At 41.2% G+C, this 25,078-nt stretch overlaps 2 protein-coding genes across 3 annotated transcripts in view; one reads left to right on the top strand and one right to left on the bottom strand.

Annotated features, from left to right (window-relative positions):
* Positions 1-2,639, top strand: part of LOC118789798 (protein FAM13A-like) — a 32,097-nt gene extending 29,458 nt beyond the window's left edge. For both annotated transcript variants that reach the window (XM_036546442.1, XM_036546443.1), the window contains 2 exons: positions 2,039-2,140; positions 2,500-2,639. In XM_036546442.1, the coding sequence (XP_036402335.1) occupies positions 2,039-2,140; positions 2,500-2,623 (226 nt within the window). In that variant the 3' untranslated portion in view covers positions 2,624-2,639. The remainder of the gene's footprint in view (positions 1-2,038; positions 2,141-2,499) is intronic.
* A 19-nt stretch (positions 2,640-2,658) lies between these two features.
* LOC118789800 (phytanoyl-CoA hydroxylase-interacting protein-like) lies at positions 2,659-22,054 on the bottom strand. The gene is made up of 5 exons (XM_036546444.1): positions 21,590-22,054; positions 8,966-9,162; positions 8,007-8,181; positions 7,134-7,251; positions 2,659-5,029 (listed from the first exon to the last, which is right to left on the bottom strand). Exons 1-5 carry the CDS (start codon positions 21,693-21,695, stop codon positions 4,492-4,494), a joined length of 1,134 nt encoding a protein of 377 aa, XP_036402337.1. The 5' UTR covers positions 21,696-22,054; the 3' UTR covers positions 2,659-4,491.
* Positions 22,055-25,078: the final 3,024 nt, after the last annotated feature.

Below are 25,078 nucleotides of genomic sequence, written 5' to 3'. Positions count from 1 at the left end.
TTATGACCATCCCCGTTTAAATTTAACAAAAAGATGTCACCATTAATAGTTCTGTGACACAAAATCCTGATTTATGATGAGACGCCGGGGAATGAGAACAAGAGTGAGAAAAAGAGCCAGCAAAAGAGTCAAAGTTAAAAAAGGCTGTGAAGGCAACAAAGACTTTTCTGCAGTCTGTTAAATTTGTTATCAGTATCATTTGTTATCAGTATCAGTATCACACTGACACTGCAAGACTTAGAAAAATTACATTAAGCTTCTGGGTTAAAGAGTAAGATGGATGCATTTCACGTTCTGTAAAAGAAAACTAAGAATACACTTTTTAGTTTTGGGCAATAATTTTCAAAGACATTGGGATGTTACCACTTTCTATAGCTTTTGGGATGGGATGAAAATCATCTCAGGGATTTTAAATGACTAGCTGTAGATGGAGCTGTAGGAACCCTGAGACCTGATAATTAAGAGCTACTGCTCAGCATGCTTAGCCTAACCTAACCTAACAGACTCAACGTTCTTTTCACTGAATGAATTCATTGTCAGCTGCTGTCATTCTGGAATTGGAACACCGCAAGGAATATAAATCCTACAAAATGTAAGCACCTTTACCTTCATGAGTAGCCAGCATGGTTTCCAGTGCCCACTGTTTCATAAGTTCATAGGACTCAAACAGCGTGCAGGCCTTTTGCCCTCTTCTCAATTAAAGATCCTTGTCTCAGTGCCTCAGCAACTTTTGATGTATCTGTGCAATAAAAAAATGGTGGCATGAGTGAGTATTAGGATTTGTGAAAGAGAGGCAGATGATTATCAAGACAGTTGAGTTGTTGGAAATACCAGACTTTAAACATCAAAAAAGTTTCACTGTTATATTTCACTGTTCAGAACATTTTTATTCAGATCATAAGACAGAAATGTACTGGACACATCACATTATTTATGCACGTGTTTTTAGAAATATAAGTATACAGGTTTGGAATACAGTTTACCTGTTTTGGCATAATTGTAAATATTTGAATGACCTTGATTAACTCAAGTCACACTGCCTGTTGCATATTAGGCAGAGGTTCTGGTGATGAAGTGATTTAAATGGCTGTTTCAGTGGGTGAATGTTAAGCCTTGTGCAAACCGAGAATGAAAGAACACAAGAAGAAACCGAAATGCTCCGCTTGCTAAGAGAATGATGCCTGTGTTACGGCCTGGACCAAGATATCACCCTGTTTCTCAGAGTCTGGGGAATTCACAGAAACTGCACTTGTCACTCCTGTTGCAGGTTCACCGACATGTCAGAGTGGGCTGTCATGACTTGGTTAATTGTGTGCCACTGCTTAACACTCACACCTCATGAGGGGGGAGATTTTGGTTCCCTTCTGAATTGTTATTTCATGATTTCCAGGCATGGCATGGCATTCCACAGGTTAAATCACCTCCTCGGCTCTGCCCAAACCAGCTTCCAGACTGCTTACGCAACAGTCAAAGTCACTCAAGTCTAGCCTTCAGTTGTGAATGGCCAACTAATGAAAATGGCACCAAAAGCCAATATGTGTCAATATGAACCAATAAAATCAACAACAGGCCTTGATCGATTGACCTATATTGACCTGTAGAAGCTTTTAGACCTGTAGAAGCTTTAGAAGTCTTTTATTTATCTCAAAACATGTAGGCATACTTTAAATAGTTACAGGCTCTCACTTAATGTTCAATCTACTTCATGTTTCATACCAAAGCAGTACCAAGCAGTACACAGTCTATTCTACAGAGCACTGTGCTGGATATTCACACAAAAGGAAGAGTTATGCTCGGACTAATCAAGCTGGGTTTCAAATGAACACACTCATGCCAACTGTCAGGTATTCACCCTCGCGCTTAAACTTTGAGGGAAACGGGCTCAAAGCCTGAGTGCTACAGTGAACCTGTGAGAGTTGCCATTCTTAAATCCCGATCTTTTGCCGATTTGCATTTGACAAAACCTCCTTAAGGCCTGGTTAGCGAATGAAACTTGAATGCTTCAGAGACGTGATAACTGGTGTGTAAAACTCTCCAGGTCAGAGTTACTGGAGTGCCTTCGGGAGACTCGGGCAGAGAAGAGAAGACTGCGCAAGGCACTGAGAGAATTCGAGGACCAGTTTTTCAGACAGATGGGAAGGTAAGACTCAGCTTAAACACCTGTTGATTTTTTGTTTGTTTGTTTTAATGAACAGTTTGGTTTTTTAACACTGCCTGAAAAAATAAAAAAAAATTAAAAACACCCAAAAAAAGACTGGTCTGCAAATGACAACAGTGTAATGCACAACCACTATGTACTACACCAAGAAAAAGAACAGGACAGACAGACAGCTGCTCAGAACGTCTGAATATACTTGTAAATGTAAATTTAGTGTCTGAAAACAAAATTCATAATTGTATTACAATAGCCAGGAATATACAGAACCTTTGGAGGAAGGTGAGAAAGGAAAAAAAATGTTGAATTTGTTCTAAACTGTTGTTTTTTTTCCCCTCTTCAAGAGCCGCACAAAAAGATGACCGCATTCCCATGGCTGAAGAATACCAGGAATATAAAAATCTAAAAGCTAAACTCCGATTACTAGAAGCTCTGCTAAGCAAACAGGAGACTCCAAAGATTATCTGAGAGAAAGGCTTTTCTTCACTCATTTTGTTTTTTTCTATTTTTTAAAAGAACTACTGTACTCAGACACTTTAACTGAAAGATTTTCATCCTGGACTTGTGCCATGTTGACACTACGATGCACTTTAGTTACAATCACCTTGGTTGACAAAATGAATAGAAGGCAAGCTATCCCAACTGTTGCTAAGCAACAACAATTCAAACCTCTCTTGTGGTTTCTGGTTAAAGATGCAACATTCACCATGAAAACTAATGTACCTACAATGTATAATGCGATTTGGTGGGGGGAATTAAATGAAAATTGGAATGGAATTAAAATGTAAATCAAAAGAAGTGACAATATTCACTTCTATGCTAAGATATGGCACTTTACTCAGTTTTTTTAAGCCAAAGTAAAAAATATATACATGCATTTTCACAGATATGATATGAAGTTTTAATCTGTCATTCTGAAGTGCAGTAATAACATTTTTTTCTGTCTAGCAGTGAAAAGTAAAATCGAGACACAGCTCAGTATACCGCTTATGACCCACAGGAGAGCATAGCTAAATCACTGAGGAGTTACCAGTGCTATCTCCCTTGTGTGAAACGAGTTCAAATGAGTGAAAGGGGTGTGCCCCAAGAGTTCCCTCAACAAAACAATACCATAAAGCTGAAGACTCTTTGATCAGCACATACCATTTTGTAGACTTCTACATTACGATAATATTTTTATTCTTACACTTGTTTTTATCCTGGAATGTGAGTAATGTGTTAATGATCGTGTGAACACGGGTTGTTTTCCACTGCATTGTTCTCTGGTGTAACATGTACTGTCAAATTCTGTAGCGGAATGTGCGTTATGCTAAATCGTAGTACAATTCTGGCTGACAGGTATGTCATTTCAAACAGCCAGAAATTGAATTCTTCTCATGGAAAACTGTAAAACGTATGAGTGCAAACATCAGTTACAATCTTGCAAAAGGTTTCTGCATGTAAATCAATTTCAAATCTTAAACTGTGCTACAGATGTAGTGGAAATTGAATATTAAGCTTGTTACCGCACATTCTGAGTTATACACAGCCTCCGATATATACTGTATTTTTCTAGCTTGTGAATGTTGGCATAGTGCAAGTTATTATTGCAATTCCATGTGTGATTTTTCCTTTTACTGAAAATGTCACTTTCCCAAATTGCATTCAGTGCTCTAATCAAAATTCCTCATATTGTGCACTCTGGTTTATGCATTTTTTTTTTTACAAGAGTAAAAATAAATATTTTTTCTATCACATTTATTATGTCGTAACACAGTATATGGTTCCTGTTAATAAATAACATGTGACACTGCAAACATTAAGGTGGATGTGATCACATTTCTAGGATTTCCATATTAAATTCATGCTGCAGGTACAACCTAATCATGCTTATTTATGTTTTCCAGTAATTAGAATCAGTTATGAGATGGCTAGTTTGCATTTAGAATGCTTTTTAGAAGCTGTTATCATTGCTCTTCTACAGCATTTTTGCTCTTTTTTTGTTACCTTTGGCAAAAGAATCACATCACAGCGGTAAGATCTGATGAAAGGCCTGCTGTAAGCATCACAGCGGGGGGGGGGGGGCACTGTTTGACTTAGCTACATGTTCACAAATACCCTCCGGAAAGGAAACAAAACAACAGAACAGAAACCTGGGGACAGGCGGACCGAACATGAGGGTATTAGAACTGGTCAGAGGAAAAGACCACTGGTTTGGTAAAAAGCTCATGCGGAGGATGCTTAATACTAAACAGAACATTAAAGGGGTTGGACGATTTGTGCGGGGGAGGTTTTTTGGAATGTTGTATGTGTGTATGTGTGTGTGGCGGGGCCGGGGGGGATGGGATGGGGGCGTGTTAGCGCCCTGAGCTGATGTTGCAGGTCTTGCAGCTGGGGTCCTTCTTGGCGTTGACCGTGGACAGGCTCATGAGCTGGTGGCCGCTGATCTCGGCCACAGTCCCCAGGGCCAGGTCCACGGGGTCGGTGTAGATGACCTCCAGGATGACGTCCTGGGCGTGGTGGAAGGCCAGCCGGCCGTCCTCCCCCTGGGTGCAGGTCAGGAACCTGTTGTTGGCGATGTCCAGCGCTGGCAGCCTCTGCTTGCAGAACTGGTCCCCCGGAGAGCCCTGGGGAGCCAGCACTAGGATGACGTAGTGGTAGGCCGTGTACATGCAGTAGAAGTCCCCGAAGTAGAGGTTGGTCTTTGGGTTGAAGAGCACCTCGGCGCCGACCTCAAAGCGGTAACGGCCGTAGGGGGAGTCCTGGGGGGGCTTGCCCGTGTTGAACTCCGTGTTGCAGCTGAAGAAGATGCCCTCCAGCTTGCCGCTGATGGGCGAGCCGTGGCTGCCGCTGTTGTCCTTCACTGACGGCAGCATCCTGTTGCTCTGAGCCTCCCTGAGAAGAGTGAACGTGTGAGAGCTGAGTGTTCATATAACTGCACATCGCTAGGCAAATTTCACAGCTTCAGAGGCCGAGAGTGTCAATGCTACTGCTGAATTTTCTCAAAGCAGTGTGACAAATTATTTGCAGATGCAGAAATACTGTGCTTCATTGTCCCTGTTTTAGGTGCAGCCACTCGAATTATATCCCCACACTAGAGTAAAGTGGCAGTTGGATAGACAGGCGGGTGATCTCTTTGATCTGCTACTGAATGGAGAAGTATGAGAAACAGCTCCATGAGTGTTATTGAACATTTTGCTGAATTACTACTGCGTAGTATTTTCACTGGGTAGATGGTGAGGTATTGCCAGATCTGCTGCACTTCAATATAAATAAAGGGAACCTGGCAAATAGGCACAGTGTGCTTGATGAATGCAAGTTTGGTTTGGTAATTTTATCAAAGCTGTGTCCAGCCAAAGTGTCTTGCTGACACAGTGGACCATTATTTGAAATTACAGCTGTATCATCTTATCTCACACAGGCCCACTTCGGATAGCAAAGCCAGCAGACTTATATTCACTGCATCTTCTGTAAAACATGAACCTTCCTGTCAAGGAGATGGGGCCAGTTTCATATAGCCCTACCGGTGTACCTACATCTGCTGTACACTGAACAAATACAAAACAAACTCAGCCGAGCACAAGAGGAAAAAACCTCCACGACGTCTGCACCAGAGCCCGACGTTTGAGGAGTGAGCGTGCCGCTAACAGAAAGTGACAGCTCCGACAGAAAGCAGTCTGGCGATCGGATACCAGATATGACCGGCCCCACTCTGAGCAACGTCCTGCCCCGGCAAACAGCAGCGCAGGGGCAGGGATGCGCGGGGGCAGGGACGCCACGGAGCAGGGTCTGCCGCAGGAACACGCTCGCCTCACCCTCTCAGGTTTCACTGCAGCACGTCTGCAGCGTCCACCGCGAAGCTCTCCTCTGCGCGCTCACAACAACCCGTTCACCTCCCGAGCTGACCGACGCCTGCGTGATTTAATCATCTTCAGAAACGCGCTCGCTCCCTTGGCTGAAAGCGCAACATCTTCAGGGAAGGTAATTTGCTGACAGCTGCATCTGCGAGTGAATTAAGAGCTTTTTCCAGGTGACTTACGAGCTGGAGCCATTTGTTTCGTTGCAAAGGGTGCTTTACCACCAGGCACCGTGCATGCAGTGCCAAGATCTCTTTTACAAAAGCACAAACGCAGTATCCTTTCATTTCAGTCAAATTACGAACATCCTCCCCTAGAAATGCTTCTATTTTTTACGCTTAATCGGCTGATTTGCATAGGTCTGTAATTAGCTGAATAGCAGCAGAGGGGAAGGTTTATCAGTCCGTCTCCCTCTGTTAATTACACTGTTAATTACACACTAACAGGTCTGATCAAGACAGTGCTTCAACACAGCTCCTCATGTGGGATAACAGTGGCACTCTCTCATACAAATTGTAAAGACTGTGGGCAGACAGAGATGAGTCATCCTGACTTAATCACTCTGAGCATTAACTGCTGCTAAAATGATGTAAACAAGGCACAGAGTTGCTGCTCCATCAGAGCATCAGAACGGCATTTTAAATATCAAACCACAACATATTTATCACATAATGTGTGATAAAGCTGGCAAGCTGTAATTTCTCATTTTCTATGTTTAAATTAGTTTTTTTTAGTTTCGCTATATTTTCTACAATTCAGTTGAGACAAAGCAATCCTGACCACTGCATATGCAGCTAGCAAGCAAGATGTGTGTAATAATACCATATAGACTAGTGAGTTTTAACCTGCGCGTGATTTAAAAGCTAGTGATGCTGTGAGTGGGTCCAGCATTCTGTTCCCAGATCAGCTCCAAATGTCAGCTTGATACCGCAAGTAAATGTGTTTCTGTGTGTTCACACTGGGTTGATTCCGATTCTTTGCCAAAACTGCACGAAAGCTCATTACAGTAAAAAAAGTGTGAAGTGACAAAAATTCAGAACATCTTCATTGCCTGATTAACATATTAGCTTATACTGTCAAAATCAAATAAATTCCAAAAATCAAAAAAAAAAAAAAAAACATTAAACCACACGAGAGCCTACCTGGCTTGATCAAAGTATTCTTTGTGCTGGTTGCGATAGAAGACAGAAAATTTGAGCATCCTGCCGGCTATCACCTCTGCCTTCTCTAACAGCTGAGTGAGATGGACAGTCGAGTAATCTGGAAGTGAACAGATGGGGGGCATTAGTATATAATGAGGGAGGACACCGTATCTAAGGCACTGAGGCAGATTTTCAACCCAGCATCCAGTGTGAACATCCATTAAGTGTACCTTACACCACGATCAAACGTGAAACATACATACATACAGCCTCCATGCATTATCATACCATCTACTATAAAGCCTCCTTTAGACAGCAAGTCTTTAAAAAAGCCAGGTAATGCATCATAATAATAAACCAAATAATGGAAAACATTGGAAAACAAATACTCTGGATTCAGTCAGAAGCTGGGTAAATGAAAACCTTGTATGTTTATTGTGACAAATTGAGCTAGTTTAGGGTAGATAAGTAAAATAATTTCATTCCTGTTCAGTCAGGGAGCAGTGTTTTAAATAACTGAGTTACAATAAACTTCAAAGTGCATATTTCTGTAAGCTTTTACTAGTAATTCTGTTGAATGACTTGATAAATGAATATATATTTTATAGCCTTTACAATGTATTATCTAATGTAACGCCTTTGCAGTAAATGGCACAGTGATAATTTACTTCTTTTTTTCCAGTGAGGTGTAAATTGAGGTGTCACTTTAATATTATAAGCACTGGTCTCCAACAAGGGCTTTGCTGAAACAGACATCGGTGCTGTTTTGCAGTTACAGCAAATAAATTGCGGGAGCTACTAATAGAAGTTTTACGGTAGGTCGTTTGCTCTGATGTGCGTGGTCAACACTGGGGCCTCTGCCAGCCCTCTCACCTGCGGTGCAGAACTCGATGATCTCACTCCACTCTGACACAGCGTAGTCCCCGTCCCTCTGTTTGGAAGCCGTCTGCACGGCCACGGTGTACTCGGTGCGCGGGCTCAGGAACCAGTGGCCTTTCACGGTCATGGGGAGGGGGACGGCCTTAGCGACCAGCTTCGTGGGCACATCCTGGAAGAAAGTGAAAGGGCCGCTCATAGCTGTGTTTCCACTGACGGCCTGAGCTGTAGGTTAGCTACACCAGAGCAGTTCCCACTAGGGCAGAGAGAGTGAGGCTTCATGAATCCCACAGTGAGTGGAGCTGCTATGTGCTGTCAATCATGGACTCATATGTACCAGTCAAAAAAAAACTCTGCTCTCAACAGAACCACTGTGTATGGTTCAGATCAGTGAGACACTAATGGCACAACAGCTCCACCCATTTTGGGACCTCACTTTCCCCACCACTAGTTCGTGCAGTAAACTGTACCAGGCCGATAGTGCGCTGGCCATCACTAGCTGTAAGTCTCAGCATCCCGCATGCATACAGTTGCTTCCACCGGGCAGGTAAAGGTGGGAAAACGTCTAACTGTCTAGCGCTGCTTATTTGACATGCTGCTGTGTACCACAGAGGGAAGATGTTTATGCCCAGCATTAGGCCTGCAAGCTGTGACAAAAATCAACAATGGAACAGTAACGGGCATCTAAAATAAGGCATTTGAGTTTCCCCACACAAAAGATGATTGAAAATGACAGCCTGAAAGACCACTGGAAGATTTCTGTTAGCAGAGATTACGTTGGAAAAACCAATTTATTCCATTTTATCATGGCGGAGGTAGGGTTCCTGCGAGGTTACGGGTTTACAGGAATAGTGGCGCTAGTGGATCTGCAGCAGCAGGGGATCCTGGGATAGTCGCCTCCCGCGGCGCGGAGACTCATTCTCCCCCCGAGTGCACCGCGCGCTGTGCTGACTTGCCTTGTGTTTGAACTTGTTGGAGTTCTTGTTTTCTTTCTTGTTGAGGTCGATGAAGTAGTGGGTGATGCGCTCCCTGGACTTGGGGTCCATGTCCCAGGAGATCTTGAAGGAGTCGCACGTGATGTTGCTTATTTTAATGTTCCGGGGAACAGGAAGCTCCTCCATTTCCGCGATCCCGCTGTCCAGAGACTTATTTCCTGTGTAGAAGGGAGGACAGATTGGACCGGAAGAGATAGGAAACCTGTTATTTTTATAGCACTTTCAGTGAAAGGAAAGCTACATACTACAGATTTACGACTTGGTATTACCTGCAATAAAACAGCACTACTCAAGAATGGATCTATCAATCTACTGGTAGCACTTACAGCAATTTCATGATTTGTGAAAACTACAGCTGGATATGATACCCATTGAAACTGCTTCAATGCCACCACAACTTGTGTTCACTTTTTGCGAAGCCCGCTCAATAACTGCAACAAGAAATGTGTTAAGAATTAATTATTTCTCATATTCCACTGAGGTACCTACCAATCTAGAGTAGATTTTTAGGAAAATTTACCTAAGCCAAAATTATGTTGGCCAACCCTAAATATGACAGCAGACTGGCCCCAAGCCTAATTGAGAAAAAGGAGAAGCAGGAGTGTTTATCCCGAAAAACAGCACAGCCAGAAAGTGTCTTTAACAACGCTTAACTCCAGCTAGGCAGCATGTTGATTTTCTTTAGAAACGCAATATTGTTAGTGGGCGGGTTTAGTCAGCTCCAAAAAAGTCCACTCTAGCTTACTTGCATGTCGCAAGCTCGACATTAAGAGGATTTTTCGACAAGCTTTCTTTTTTTATTGTGGCAAGTCATTACATACTATTGCAGAAAGCTGTTTAGTGCAGTGGAGTACGGGGATTGGGGTAGCACTACGCGTACACCCACTTGGCACTGGAACAATACAGGTCCTGTTTTTACCGAGCGCAGAACGAGCACTTGGAAATATCTGATAATGCGCACCGCTCAATGGACAATGGGAACGCAAAGACCCATGATGTGTCCACCTCAAATCCTGAATGAGAAGCAGGGGGTTGCCATTAATGAAGCTGTTCTAGAAACTAGGTCAGCTTTTCTTGTACCGCACAAATAAAAACCTTTTCTTTTTCATCTTTTCAGAAATGTTGTTTTCCTAAACTCTGTCACAGAATGGTTTATTTTAAGGTATCAAAACAGAAGCAACCCCTCCAACCCCCCCCCCCCCCCCCCCAACCCCCATGTGTTTTTCTTTTCCATGTATGATCTTTATTATAAGGCCATTTCTGTATTTAGCAAACACCCTTAACCAGAGCTACATGCAGACACGTTACTTACACACTAATTACTTAATTGCATTATTAGTAATCATTCTACAGAGGACTGACAGCAGTCAATAAAGCCAATAAAGGTTCCTGACATTAGCCCAAACCCATTTCATAAAATCCCCAAGTGTTTCTTGGGATGTCCATGGGGGTTTTAATTCTTTTTTCCAGGGATATGTGATCTGACATGCACTTTCTAAGTGTGTACAGTGTAAAAAATTTACACAGAAAAATAGAAAGTGCACTTGTGAAAACTTATAAATTTGTAAGCAGTATATAATACATAACAACATATAAACAGTGCAAACAGTGTACGTGATTTTTGGGTTGTGGGTTGTTCTACCACTTTACTGATAAATTCCTACCTGTATGGTAAAAATCGGCCCGCCACATACACCGAGCTAGGTGACTGCAGGGAAGTGATAAAGTCACATGTCAATAGAAGAGGGTGCTGTTACAGCCACCACTGACTAGAAGAGAAGGCAACTGTAATTTTTAACACTTCAAAAATCACCCACTGGTGAGGAGGGCATATCACACAAAGGAAAGTTCAGTCACATTGTTCCACAGGTGTAAAACCTGATCATCTCAGAAGAAATGCCAAACTGAATTGAGCTGGGTGTCACCACACAGGACGGTTGGCCAAATTATTTTGCAGCCGCCTGGGGTGCATTCAGAAACTCATATGGAAGAGTAATTTCTATCTTGTTGAGCACATACGCCTACAATTCAAACAGTGCCAGAGTCAGGGACAGGGTCAGGCCGGTGTATGCTGCCTCTGCATAGCCTGCAAAGGAGCTCTCACTCTATGCCTTTGTGAGAAACACCTTGTGGTAAAAAAGGAGTTAGCAGTGGTTTCCATGGCAACAAAAGACCGCAAACAACGTCCTGCCAAGATCCACATCTTTGTGGCTTTCTGTCTGGGCATGTGGAAAAGAGATATGCTCTTCCTCAGTTATGACTTCCACGCTGGCGGCAATCTCAGACAGGATATGTGACCCCCTTCTGCCCCATGCCCTGACTAGCTAGGCACACAGGAGGCCTGGGCCAGTGCCATGCACCAGAATACTCACAATCAGTAGTAAAAACAACATAAACCAAACAAATGCATGTACCACACAGCTATTTCCAACAATATACAGTAATCCCGTTTCAGTGCGTTTCTGTGTACACCCGCCAATGCATCTAAATGCACTAGCCGCAATATGCCTGATGAGTTGGCTAAAGTGAAACAAAGCCCAGTCTGCCATTTTTAACACTCAGCAGAGCCCTCTGAGGAAACGCTGACTGAGATTTGCCAGAGCCGTTTACACTAATTCTCCTTAATTAACCTGGAACCAGAGGCATTAAAATTACACCACCAGAATGAGCTTATAAATATGGTCCCCCGGCAAGAGTGTTTGTCCTGAATCTCTGGAATCAAATCACAGGAAAACAAAGGCCAATATCAAGTTGTGTAAGCAGTCCATATGACCTGAGAACATTTGACCCGTAAATAGCGGCACAAAATGTTTCTATGCCAAATAAAAACAAGGACAAAACACATTTTACACATCTTTCCTATGAGTCAATGTCCCTGCTGCCCATTAGCACAGAGAGACCAGGGATGAGTGCTGCTAATGGATTAGCCAATTACTCATAAGAGCATATGTGCTTGAATACTGAAATATGGGATGCTGGCATATTAATTAGGTCATACGTGCCTTGGACCTCCTTCCAAAACCATGGTTAAGATGTCACCACTTTATTCTCCCTGGAAAATGAGGCTGTTTAATACACAGCACACTTCAGCCCCCACCGTGTGACTGTCACTGGGCTGAAATCCCAGGTCATGGCCACTTTGAAAGTTTCATCTTCTGACATTCACAGACTAGGCCCTAATGCCTGGGCTGAGAGAGGCACAGCCAGCTTAATGTGCTGCCAGAGCTGCAGTTGAGGTGAACTGTATTTTAGTAAAACACAGCAAAACCACAAGAAAAAAGATAATTAGATTCTTCCCATTCCTCAGATTCTTGCCTTTCCTGATAACCTCATACCCATACTCCACTATCAAATTAATCTACACCTTTGTTTCAAGAAAACAGATATTTTGCTGAACCAGAAGAAAAAAACTAATGGTCAACATTTTTAAATTGATAAACTTAAGGGATATGCATCTTTTCACTCAGTACAGAACTGTGCAGCCTCATGTGATGCTCATAACTGTAGTAATGTTAGGTGTACAGCATTGTCGGTTAATTTTGGGTTCACACAAAACAAGTATGACTGCACAACACTGATCCCTGTCATCGCCACAAACTCATTCTCACTTCGTCCTACCATCTGCATAATCTTTGCGTTAAATACATGACGATAAGTGATTCAAAAGGCTTCAAACAATGACCAAAAATGTGAGTAAAAGGGCATCTGGGCATACCAGGGAGCTGTGAGAGGCTGGAGACAGACACTCAGAAGCCTGGTGGTACCGAAAATGTGTGAGAGAGAGAGTGGACCCCTTGCAGTTAACATTGCAAAGGAAAGAATACAGCATTGGACTGTGGCATTGTGCAGCAGCTGCAAGCAGCTGTCTGACAGAGGTTTAGTGCTCGTTTTACAAGTCCGGCACACATATTCGGGAACAATTACAATTATGTCATCACTCAGCGTTGGCTCCAGTCTCGCTGGCCTAAGCACAATCGCAATTTACAGACGGGATAAAGACACATTTCCCACTAAGATAATCTGCTGGATACCACATGTCAATACCCTTTAGCAGGCAAAAAAAATCCATCCACAGCACCACCCACTTAAATTCAACAGGCAAAGCGCTGATCCTTCACAAAAAATCTGTGCCATTTCCTCTCAACCCAGTCCTACAAAGAAGTCAGCTGGCTTCCAGGTAAGATGACAAGAACAAAAGAATGTTCAAGAGTGTGAGTCAATATCAGTGCATGAAAGCTGAGGTCGTTCACAATGTTCACTACAAGCTTACCAAAAGGTACACACATTGTAGAGTCACCATTTTCTTCTAAAAGAAGGCACCACAGATAGCCTAAATCCCAAACACACTCATGGAATGTATAATTTGCAATTAATAGCACTGCATCATCATCACCATAGTCCACAACAAGTAAACAAAACTCACTTACATGAATGTGGCAAAAACGGATCGTGGATTTTAAAAAAAGACAAACGCGTGGAAATAGTGAGATGTGCGAACTTAAATTTCTCTGTGAAATCCGCAGGAGCGTGGCAGTGAAGCAGAGGGATCGATTACCCTAAATCTCCAGTGCCCTCAGCGAGTCTGATTGCGTGAAGTGGTGGGCGGGGGAGGGGCGCAGACAAAGCCCATCTTTATTCCACACACAAACAACTATGGCTGGAAGCATGACAAGGATGCCATTCTCAAATCCCACAAATGAACTGAATGTCCCAAATGAGACTCCATCACCCGGCTACAAGGGCAGAGGAGGTGCCCTTGTTTCATTCAACTGCGGGTAGAGTTATCCCAAAATGTACTGCCACCAGCATGCACAGCACTGCCCATCTCAGACTTCAGACAACTGCAGCCCAAGCATTAATGCATGCATTGTACAGCACTACAGGTGCTGCTAGTGTAGTTTTCAGGGCAGACCCTTCTTCAGGTGACTTCTGTCATGTCCAGTCTTGTTCTACAATTTTTTTATGTGATTTATTGTTTATAAAATTTAAAAAGGTATCATAACATTTACAATTGAGAAAGCAAATGTTGGATTCTGACTTGTTGGATAATACAACAAACAGTGACAAGAGTGTGTAGTTCAGTGCTATTGCCAGGGACTTCATTTCATTCCCAAATTCCAGACTTACGCTTCACACCCATTCAATAACATCACTTGAAACTGAAAGGGTAATGTGAACCTATCATCTCAGTTAAAGACTTCATCAGGACATAGCATATGGTAACATCACAAATGGTAACATTTCTGAAAATGAGACTAATTTTGCAAGCTATTGAAACCCACTTTGTATGTGGCAGTCGCATCAATGAATGACCAGACCCACAGTCACCATTAAAGCCTTCCTATGACTTTGTCATTCACAAGTTAAAACACACGCTACAGCTCGTTTCCATGTTGCTTTGATGGAGCAAAATCGACAGCTATGGTAGCTAACATTAGCTTGCAACTTTCAGGCAGTTAGTAGTTATAGCTGCCCAAGAGACAGACGGCTATCCTCAAGCTAGTCATGATTCAGTCGTAGCTAGTTAGATCGATAATTCAATAAAGCATGGAACAACATCGACGTATCGTTAGCTAAGCTAGCTATTTTACGGTTGTGAACCTAGCCTAGCTAGCTAAATTTTATGGCTCAGTGCCAGGCCATGTAGCTAAAAAGGATAGGGGTGTGGCTCATTAACGCCACATAACGCCAGAAAACTTTATTTTAATGTGCTAGACGTTAATCGAGCTAGACAGCAACTGAATTCGTCCTCAAGAATTATATTAATTTTCACTGACCTTGCTGTGCTACGTAGAGCGAACTACGTACGTGAACTAATTAATGTCAGATACCGAGTCCGCTGGCGTTTATTTATCGTTGTCCAGACCGGAAGTATACTAAGGAAGAAGAAACCCGCCAAAATTAAGCGAACAAACAGGTGTGTGAATTGATGCTAAAATTAACCACTCAGCTTTACATAAAGTAGTACTTAACCCATGAATGTTGCCTATATAAATGTACACATACTGGAACAATTAAACTGTTAAACTATCTTAAAACAGCAGCAGTTGAGTGCTGAGCATATGAAAAACTCAGTAATGCATTTGCGGGGATGGGCAGTATTTCTGTTAACATTACATGTATTTGAAATACATTTGTTTGTTTGTCGTTTGTATTATTGGGCTTGGAAAACTGTCGTAATTTGTATCGTGATACTTCGCAGTGCTGACCCCATAACGTTGCCAAAATTTACATAGGAGAAGTATTGCTGATTCAGAAAATGACATGGAATGAACAAATCACATTACTGGATTACAAAACAAGAGAAAATAGAAAATAATAGAAAAATGATCATAGGTGGAATTTGATGGAGACCAGGAAGCAGTACGAGTATTTTTAAAATATCAAAAGGACCTCTCTCTGAAGTATCATGATACAAATTACAGCAAGAGTTGTCCAAGCTTAAAAATCATAATGTTTTAAATATCAATATATTAAAATACATTATGATATATTCCATCTTTTACAAAAATGTAAAAGAAATCTCATCCAAATTCTCAAAATATTCATTCATCTTTATATGATTTAACAATGCAAACGAGCTGTTGACCTGCTAGAGTTTTGTAGTCTTTTGTGGTCACTAACTGGGCTTCCTCTTAATTACAACTGAACACGACATCAACACAATGATTAACATTTTTCATTACTTGTATTTTGTGTATAAAAATTAATGTGCTATTTTTTATCCTCATTAATTAAACTGGAAATACAGGGAACACAGTGTACTGCAAGCCTGTGATAATTGTTAATTATCACATATTATTAGTACCTCTTTATGTCTAAATTTACTATGCAGTTCATCAGCCATGGTCTGTTGATGGATGCAGCTATTCACTTCACCTGTATCACAATAGCTGAGGTCATCAAACAGATACAGAGAGCAGTTTTGTCCTCTAATCTGCTGATAGCGTTGTTAAATGACCTACAGAGCAAAAAAGGATATATACCCATTATGGACAATTTAATTGAACAGCTGACACACAGCAGGCCTATAGATTGTTCTACTAAGAGACAGAAAACAACTAAATGAGGGGGTTTAGGTACTATAAAAGGGGGAGTTAAAGCTACCACTATAGGTTTCAGACCACTAGTAAAAGTCAATGTTCTTAACATTACTGAGATGACATGCAGAGCTTTAAATATACTAAGAATATCAGAGTTATGCGATTTTCTGTCAAAATTAAATGTTTTGACAGGAATTGTTTTTAAAGATGTTTTTAAATGAGACGCTCTGAGGGTTCAGACTGCAAATGACAGTGACAGAGTCAAATTCAGAATAAAGCTGACTGTCAGCGCCATAATCACTACCACTGGCACCTTTATTGTCTCTGACTGGCCACATTGCCATTACACTAACATCACTTAAAGACATGCAAATACAGACACATTTTTTCACCCCAACTCCCTGACTTTTTTGGATGAGCAGAATTTATTACGTCAGCCCTTTTAGAGGCAAACCAAATGATTTCGTTGAGTCTGCTGCACTGTTATTTCGCATTAACTCTCGAGAGTGCAATCCAGAATGGCCGGAGTCATATCCATTATGACATCAATGCCAGACTTTCAGAGTCACATCCCTCCCACAGTCACTGCCTCTCTCACAGTTACATCCCTCTTATAGTCACACCCCATTAACAGTCACTTTAGTGTCATGGTCACATCCCCCACAGTCACTGTCGCTTTCATAGATACACCCCCTCTCATGGTCACATCCATCCCACAGTCACGGCCTCTTTCACAGCCACAGCCTTCACCATCTCATCATCTCAGCCACCGCCAATATGTAGCACCCAACTGGGTGAGGCACAGCAGCCATTAAAAGAGCAGCACCAGGACTTTAAAGCACATAAAGTATGCATGTACTTCTTTCACTCATCTTCGCTGAGCTGTTTGAAGAGATTTTCCAAGCCTTTACTGGGCTTTAACCCCCATTGCAGTTATGAGTAGGGAGCTGCTGAGCATTTATCAGTATGAAAAGGCAAGTCAGCCCATAGTAGAGGGTTTCTTTCCCGGGGGCAGCATCGGGCACCATGCCTGGAAGGACAGCAGACTAATTAGCATGGACAACACAGCAGCTCACCAGAGCCACTCACACAGGGCCACGGCCCACATGAAAGATGTTCAGCACTGACTCATATTTCACAATGATGAATTGAATTTATTGTTTGTATAATAGCCTTTTTTTTCGTTTGTTACACACCGAGAGGTCAGTGTACGCCATTTGGAAATTGATGGTCTGCATTTCAGCGCTGTCCTTCTTTCACTGATGGGTTAGCTGTGTATGTGGCCTGGCAGGTGTATGTCTCTGCCCCATCACAAATTCCCTGCACAGCTGGGCCGCAAGCTCTCCGTAGCATAGTCACTGCAGTAAGCACAGCTCTGTCAGACTCCCACAGTTCTTCACTCTCGCAGAGGAGTGGGCCAAATCACACACAAAAAAACCCTGAGTTAAACACTCACCACTGCATGTTCTAACTCTAGTGCTTGGAGGTAAATGATTCAATCTTTAATATCTCTCTGTAAATGCAGTGTAGGTATTCATTTTCCCCCCACTTTAACAATAAAATATTTAGGAAGAAGAGTTTCAAAAGGTTGATATCAATGAGTAAAAGGTGATGTGCATGTCTTATTTATCTCTTAATAAGATGTCTCATTTATTTTTCCATAAATCTAGAGAGCTGATGTAAGACAGAATCAAACTCCTCTGTTGAGACTATAAGGAATGTTTAAAGTGTCATGCATTTACTTTATTTAAATAATAATTTTAGTCTTTTTCTTAATTATGTCATTACTGAACTGCTTAGTGTATGCGTTTTGCATTGTATAAAGCATATCCTTCAACATAGAAAGGGTTACTGTGGCTCCCTTTAAGGTCATGCACACATACATAAATTACAGGGAGTATACTTAAAATAAAATTGCATGACACACAATATTAAATCACACCTGTGAGTCTGTAAAAATCACAAATCAAGGTGTGTCTGCACAGGGAAACAGAAACCCACACTCTTGCTACAGTAAAAGATGGTAATGCTCTTGTCTTTGGTGTAAAGGTGCTATTATGTCAAGTTTAAAAATGAAGCCCACACAGCAGGTAGCATAAGATGCAGAACATCTGAAGGAACAAATGACTGAGATGAGAAGACTGAAAGCTGTTTTTAACTTACCGTTATGCATAAGGAATGCCAGTGTTTCAGCACTATATGAAACACTGCTAGGGTAAAGCTGCCATTAACCACAGAAAAGACAAGAAGAAGAATGGAGAGGATGCATACTCTAGCAATAAATGTTGATGTGCAGAACAAAACTGGGAGCTCTAACACAGCATAGGTCTACAGTATAATGTATTAATGAGAATTGCTGTTCATATCTCAGCTTTTCCTGTATACCCTCACTTAGTATTGCAAACTCCAGGTGAACTAGCAATGCATTTGTATCATATTACAAGTTTCCTCTCTGGCAAAAGGCATTTAATTAGTGTCATAACCATGCATACATACAGACATCTCCCAACTTCAGATGTCCATATTTAATCATGATGTACAGAATGATTGTGACTCTTAGAGGAAATGAAATACAAACCATACAAACCAACAGATGCATCAACAGAGGCCAATTTGTATCTACAACACCCTCATGCCTGTCACCCCAGAAACGCAACTCTTGGGAACCCGTGTCCAATGACTCTCACCAAAATAATCCAGTCTTTTACTTAACTGAGGTGGGAAGTGTTTTGGTTCAAAGTTGTACTGACTGTTTTCTGATCTGAACATAGGCCTTTTTGCAAATAATGTTTCAGGCAGACCTAGGTGAGACTTCGGCTAAAATGTTCTCAATTGTTCAGTTACAACAAACAGTACATGCAAATTAAAGAAAATACCCGGTAAGATAATACAAAATTCCAGCAGAATGTCAAAACCCAAATAGAAGTCAAACCCATTTCTTGTATGAAAGGTGCTATAAAAATAAAGTTTATTATTATTATTATAACTCCCAGTATTGTTTGCATGAGTGATTATGTGGGCTGTTAGAACTGCACCAGACATTGCAGATCATCCCTGACACCTCTGTTCTCCGTGGTTACATTTAATTAAATCTTTTCTCACCATTCCTTCCCTTGTCCCTCACATACTTGATTGACTGGCTCCTGCACTTACAGCACCTGTGCTGGGAAAGCACCAAACCAAAACTGAAAGACCCACATATATAAAATCTGTCCAGTGAAACATTCCCTGGGTCATCAAGTTACCAGATGCGAGACCACATCACACCACTCTCCACATTGTATTGACAAGTGCAGATTCCACAAAAATGAAAAAAACTGAAAATAACTACCTTCATCACATCCATGAAAATATGATGTGATAAAAAATAAATAAATAAAAAATTTAAAAATACATTTGTATGTTATTATCATACATATCATATATATCATACAGCTTTAAAAAACAGTGGGCTGTAAGTCCTTTGTACTGTATACAGTGAGCACAGAAATGTCAGTGGTATGCAGCCTATTCTTACAGTGCACTGTGAGGAATGGGCCGCTTCGACCCTACCTGCTCTCAGCACATGACAAAGAGCTGGCAGAATGCTGCACTCATTATGTGGACCATTACTAAAATTACAGCCTTTAAATAGAGGCAGAGAAAGAAGAAGAAGCTTCAAAGGGATTTTACACAATACATGAATACATTATTGTAACTTGGGGAACAGTCATTTAAGGTGTCAAAATGAACCAGAATCTAATGTGCATTGTTCTAAAATTGAAAATTGCAAAGCAATAACAGTAATATTTGTAGAATAAAAAGAAAACAACATCATGAAAGATTCAATGTGCAAAATCACCTGCAAAGCAAAACCCTAGAAAAACAGATGCAATTATCATTTACAACATGTTTTTCTTTGCAAGAGGTTCCAAAGCAAGTCGCGATTTGATTGTTATAGTTTCCATCATGTGGAGTATTGCATTTCTACTTGTCTGCTTTGCTTGTCTGTGTTACAGTTTACATATTGTAGTATATGTTAACCGAAATAATTTTATCAGGTTCCTCTCGGTCACTGCTTTCTACTATAACCCGAGATAATGTTCTTTGTTAAATATAAAACTAGACTGTTTTGGCTTAGAATAAGCAGTACCTTATCTCGGACACTCCAACTGCATGACACTTCCATTATTTCTGAACAATAAAAGAAATATGTATTATGGGCAATGTGACGTTGTTGGTTTAATTTTACACCAATGCCCACAGTATAAAGGTGGGTATGATACTGAGAGGATACGTTAATTGTTATTATTATTTTGTTGTTGTTGAATAACATGATCGTTGTTTCTTGTTTTTATTCTCTTTTGCGGTTGTAAGATATGAGACATACATGACTAATAACACGAAAGGTTACAGGGCTTCTCGGCACGTTTCACCAACGTGGGTGCAGCCATCTTTAGAACTCGCCTTTCAGTAAAGATCAGCTGATTACCACTTAAGTGTTGTCGAGAATTTAGCTCTCTCTGAAATAGCCAGTCTATGTTGCTCTTAGATAGAAAGAGTACATCCTGTACTACTTTGGCACTGAGTAACTGCTGAGGTAAGAACCATGTGGTAACGGAGTGCGGAATTTATTTTGCATGTAGGCTAATTCATCACTTTGTGTAGGCTACTTTTCGCATATCATCTGATCACCTGCAAGAAAAAGTCTCTTAATTAATTCAAAGCGTCTCATAATTCAATGTCTAAATGTCAATTTGTATGTTTTCATCCTAAGACTGATAAGAATCAAACTTGGGAAAATACAGCTGTACACGAGTTTAATGCTCCTGTACTCTAGTTGCCCTATACTTGGTCACTTGATGCTAAATATTTAAGGATCTCTGCTGTTATGTAAACGCATTTTCCTTTTCTAAGATGACGTGAGAAGCGACTGAAGTTTTCTCGTTGTTGGAGTTTTTATTGGTAATATTAGACCTGACATGTGCTTGATTTTACTTGAGCACAGGCGTGATCTTGGTATATGTTCAAATATTTCGTAATGGGCAGAGGCAGAAAGTACCCCGCTACAGTCTGTGTCCATGGTGCTGAAACGGTACCGCCTCTTTATCATTTGCCGTAAAATGAAATTATTGAAAAATGTTTTAAATCACTGAAAGACGATATATCAGTGAGTATGGTCTTAAAAATAATGGAACTGCAAAATGTTTAACAGTCAAATCAAATCTGTGCAGAGCCACTTAAAGCAATTGATCGGCGCGTGCTTCAACAGCTCCATGAACAAAACCCGAAAGAGCCCCCATGACGGTATTTCCGAAATAAAACAAGGAAGCAGCTAGAATTGACTCGCAGATACATGAAAGTCTTTTTGTTGCATCACACTAAAAAAAAAAATTAGATTTTCAAGCAATGGCATATGATTTGTTTATGAAGCGCTTGTTAAACAACCCCGTAGAGAAGCATTGCTACACACAAACCAATGAGAGAATATGGGCAAAGAGCTGCAATTGAAACATGAAGTGGCAAAGCCGGTACGTGGTTCCTCAAAATCTCTCATCCTTACCGTCTCTGTCACACAGCTGAATCGCCTCCAAGCTCAGATTCTTTATCATGTCCTCACACGGGCTTGTCGGGCTATTAATGTTGTGTCCAAGGCTTGGAACCTCCATTGCATCAACCTCTCCCAGGGTCAGAGAATTGCGATCTCCGTGCTGCAGGGTTCGCCTTCACCTTGAATAGAGCCCAGTCTCCAGCCTTTCCCCCCTCTTACGGGTCCTCCTCTCTCGGGCGGTGTGGTAGAAGCGGCGTCAGCGAATCGTCAGCAACGCAGGGCACAGTGCTGATTTGTTGCTGCGACGTGAGACGCATAAACTGACGAGAAGTCGAATCTTTTTAAGTAGAAAAAATGCATAATGCTCGGACATCTCTTTTCATTTGTCATTTCTGTCTGAGCGAGTCCTCCTCTTTCACGCAAGCCACAAGTGTGTATACTGCCGCGGGATGGACGAACATGGATAGTGGATTAGCAATGAGTGAACAATGAACACAGTGACTTCTTATGTAACAAGATTACCCAGTCCCCACTATTTAAATCTTAGAAGCCTTTTCTTAATTCTTTTTTTTTTGGCTGGAATAACGTCAAAATCCCTCAATATAACAGGCCCACACCCACACATATTCACTGTGAAGGTCCAGTTGCAGACGTACGGTCTTTGTTGAACACTTCACGTCTCAATCCTTCTTTAAGAACAGTGATAATTTCTTAAAATCAGTCCATTTCAAACGACTTAACCCTCTGGCTTCGGAACATCCTCAAGAACTGACGGTTATCTTACGTGAAATGTAAGAACAGTAAACGATTGTTTTAAAATAGAAAAATTAACATGCATAACGAAAGGGCAACATATTATGGTGCTAATTTTATATATCCCGTGAAAAACTGAATATTTATGACTTTTACTTTTGAGCATGCTCTCTGATGTTCTGTTAAAACATTGTGCGACTCTGCTGTACCACCCAATTGGTACTCATGCATGCATTTACGTTCAGGTGTGCTCATTTTACATCTGAGCTGTAGTTCAGGATTTGTGGGATAAGCTTTTGTTCCTGAATGTAGTAACTGCAGTACTTTATTTTAACTGAGTTATTTACGTGAATGAAGTCCTGAAACATTTGCTTTGTTTCCCATGGAATGCACAAGCAACCCCATTGAGATGTCCTCTCTAATACGTCTGGGCGACCACGATAAAATGTTTCATTTCAGTCGATATCGATAATTATTGATACATTTTAATGACCTATGTTTAATAATTACCAGGAGAAAAAAAGGTTGAATTTAACCACCTTACTTTGAATTTAACTACTTTATTTATCAAGGCACACAGGTAATAATTTTAATGTTAACACAACAATGAAAAACACACACAAACAAGGATAAAGGAATGATCTCACCCTGACACACATTATATAAAGAAAGCAAGTAAAATCAACTTTGAGGTAAACTGACCTAAGGTCAATAAGATGCAATTAATAAACATTAAAGAAACTCTTGAACTTAATAAATAAAATGTTACAAAATATGTAAAAGTGTTTTGTAAATGTAGAAAATCGACATAAACTTTGAGGTAGATCAATAACATCTGTAAGATGTAAAAACCTCTAAAACTCAGTAAACTTTGAGGTAGAGCGACCTAACACCAAGATGTAATACACTATATTAAAACACAATAACTACCCAATACACAAAAATGTTATAAAAATAACTCAAGTACTACTCACAATCATACATGGCTTTTCAAACTGCGAGCAAGGAAGACAAGTTGGTTCACTCTTTCTGGTTTTAACGCTGCCCTGGTACATGTGATGACATTACCCCCTGTACTAAAAATTCTTCCAAAGGGGGTGCTGGTGGTCAGGATGCATAAGTATTTCTTTGCAAGTTGGCTCACTCGTGGGAAGTTGCAGACTGACTGTCTGCATCAGGAGGCAAGAGGTACCTTTCCAGCTCGCTCTCTACTTTTTGCCTTTCAGTGAGAGGCAAGGCATCTGCATCGGGGCTTTGCTTTTTGAAGAAACTACCCAAAGATTTTCGTTTCTTCTTCATACCCAGCGGTAGAGATGGTTCAGCAGCAGCTCCTCCTTCTGCATCTGCTCCTTCTGTTCCAACTTAAGCCCCTGGCTGGGATTGGCCTCGGTCATCATCCACCACTTCAGACAATGCCCTTGTTTTAATGGCTTCTACCTTGTCTGGCTTTATGTACTGAGCCTTGAATCTTGGATCAACTAAGGTAGCCACGTCGAGCAGGTCATCAGTGACCTGGTCTGCATATTTTTCATCGAGGTTTGCCATGATTTTGGTCTTCAACTCTTTTGTGAGCCGAGTGTCCCATTCACTAACATTCAGCAGTTTCGTTCTGAACAGCTGGAGCACAGGCTTCACATATGACAGTGTCACGTATGACTCCTCAGTGAGGGAATCTGTGAACTCTAGTAGAGGACTTCATGCTTCATGCATGGACTCTAGGACATGAATGTCCTCCAATGTTGGCACCAGGTGTCGGGTCTTCCTGTCTGAAGCCAGGACTTGAGCGATGGCCTTTTGTTGTTCTAGCACTCTTGCCACCATCTTCTGGCGTGAGCCCCACCTGGTTGGTGACTCGGTAACAAGCTGGTGTTTGGGGAGACTGAGCTGTTCCTGAGCTGCTGCCAGATCTCTCTTTTTTTTCCCCACGAATATGAAAATGCTGCCACCACTTTCTTACACACACCAATGGCCCTTTCCACTCTTTTGTCCTTCCCTGCTGCACCTGAAAAAGGAGAGAGAAAATCGGTAGTATAAGCAACTATGAACAGATACAGCAAGGTAATACTATAAATCATTGTGATAAAAATACACAAGTAATTCTGAAATAATAGGTAATAATAAAATAATAGATGATGTACTAGGGTGAAACCTTGCACTAAAAAATAATATTCTTTTAACATTTCAGTTTTATGATTAAAAAGTTATTTTATTACTGAAATTAAGAGTGTAAGGACTTACAAATTTGTTGTGTGTCTATTTGTCTTAATTGTGTTTTTCTAATTGACTTTGAAAATATTCACATTATTATTGCTAACACAACCCAAGAAACTATCTGTGGATGACTATGAAACTAAATGCCAACGCTACTCACCAATAGCTGAATGCAGGCGGTAGCCAAAACACTGCAGCCGAGTCCAGTTGTTAAGTGAAGTGGCTTTCTCTATATTCGCCCCACTGTCAAAGGTGATGCACACCTGGTTGTTCTCATTCAGACCCCATGAGACCAGTGCATCAGACAAGCCTTGTGCAATAAATTTCCCCGTGTGGTCCTCTGGAAAATATGCTGTTTCCAAGCATTTACTCTTCACACCCCATTCGCAGTCTATGAAATGAACAGTCAAGCTAATATACGGCTCACATGTGCGACTCGACCAGATGTCGGAGGTTGTGGCAAAATAGGAGACTGATAACAGCTCTTTTACTACGGATTCCCTACACTCTGAATAAAGTTGAGGAAATGCTGTCTTT

Source organism: Megalops cyprinoides, chromosome 15, assembly GCF_013368585.1.
Source record: "Megalops cyprinoides isolate fMegCyp1 chromosome 15, fMegCyp1.pri, whole genome shotgun sequence".
NCBI lineage: Eukaryota > Metazoa > Chordata > Actinopteri > Elopiformes > Megalopidae > Megalops > Megalops cyprinoides.
The sequence above is the reverse complement of the archived record's forward strand: the minus strand, read 5'-3'. Positions and strand labels throughout refer to the sequence as shown.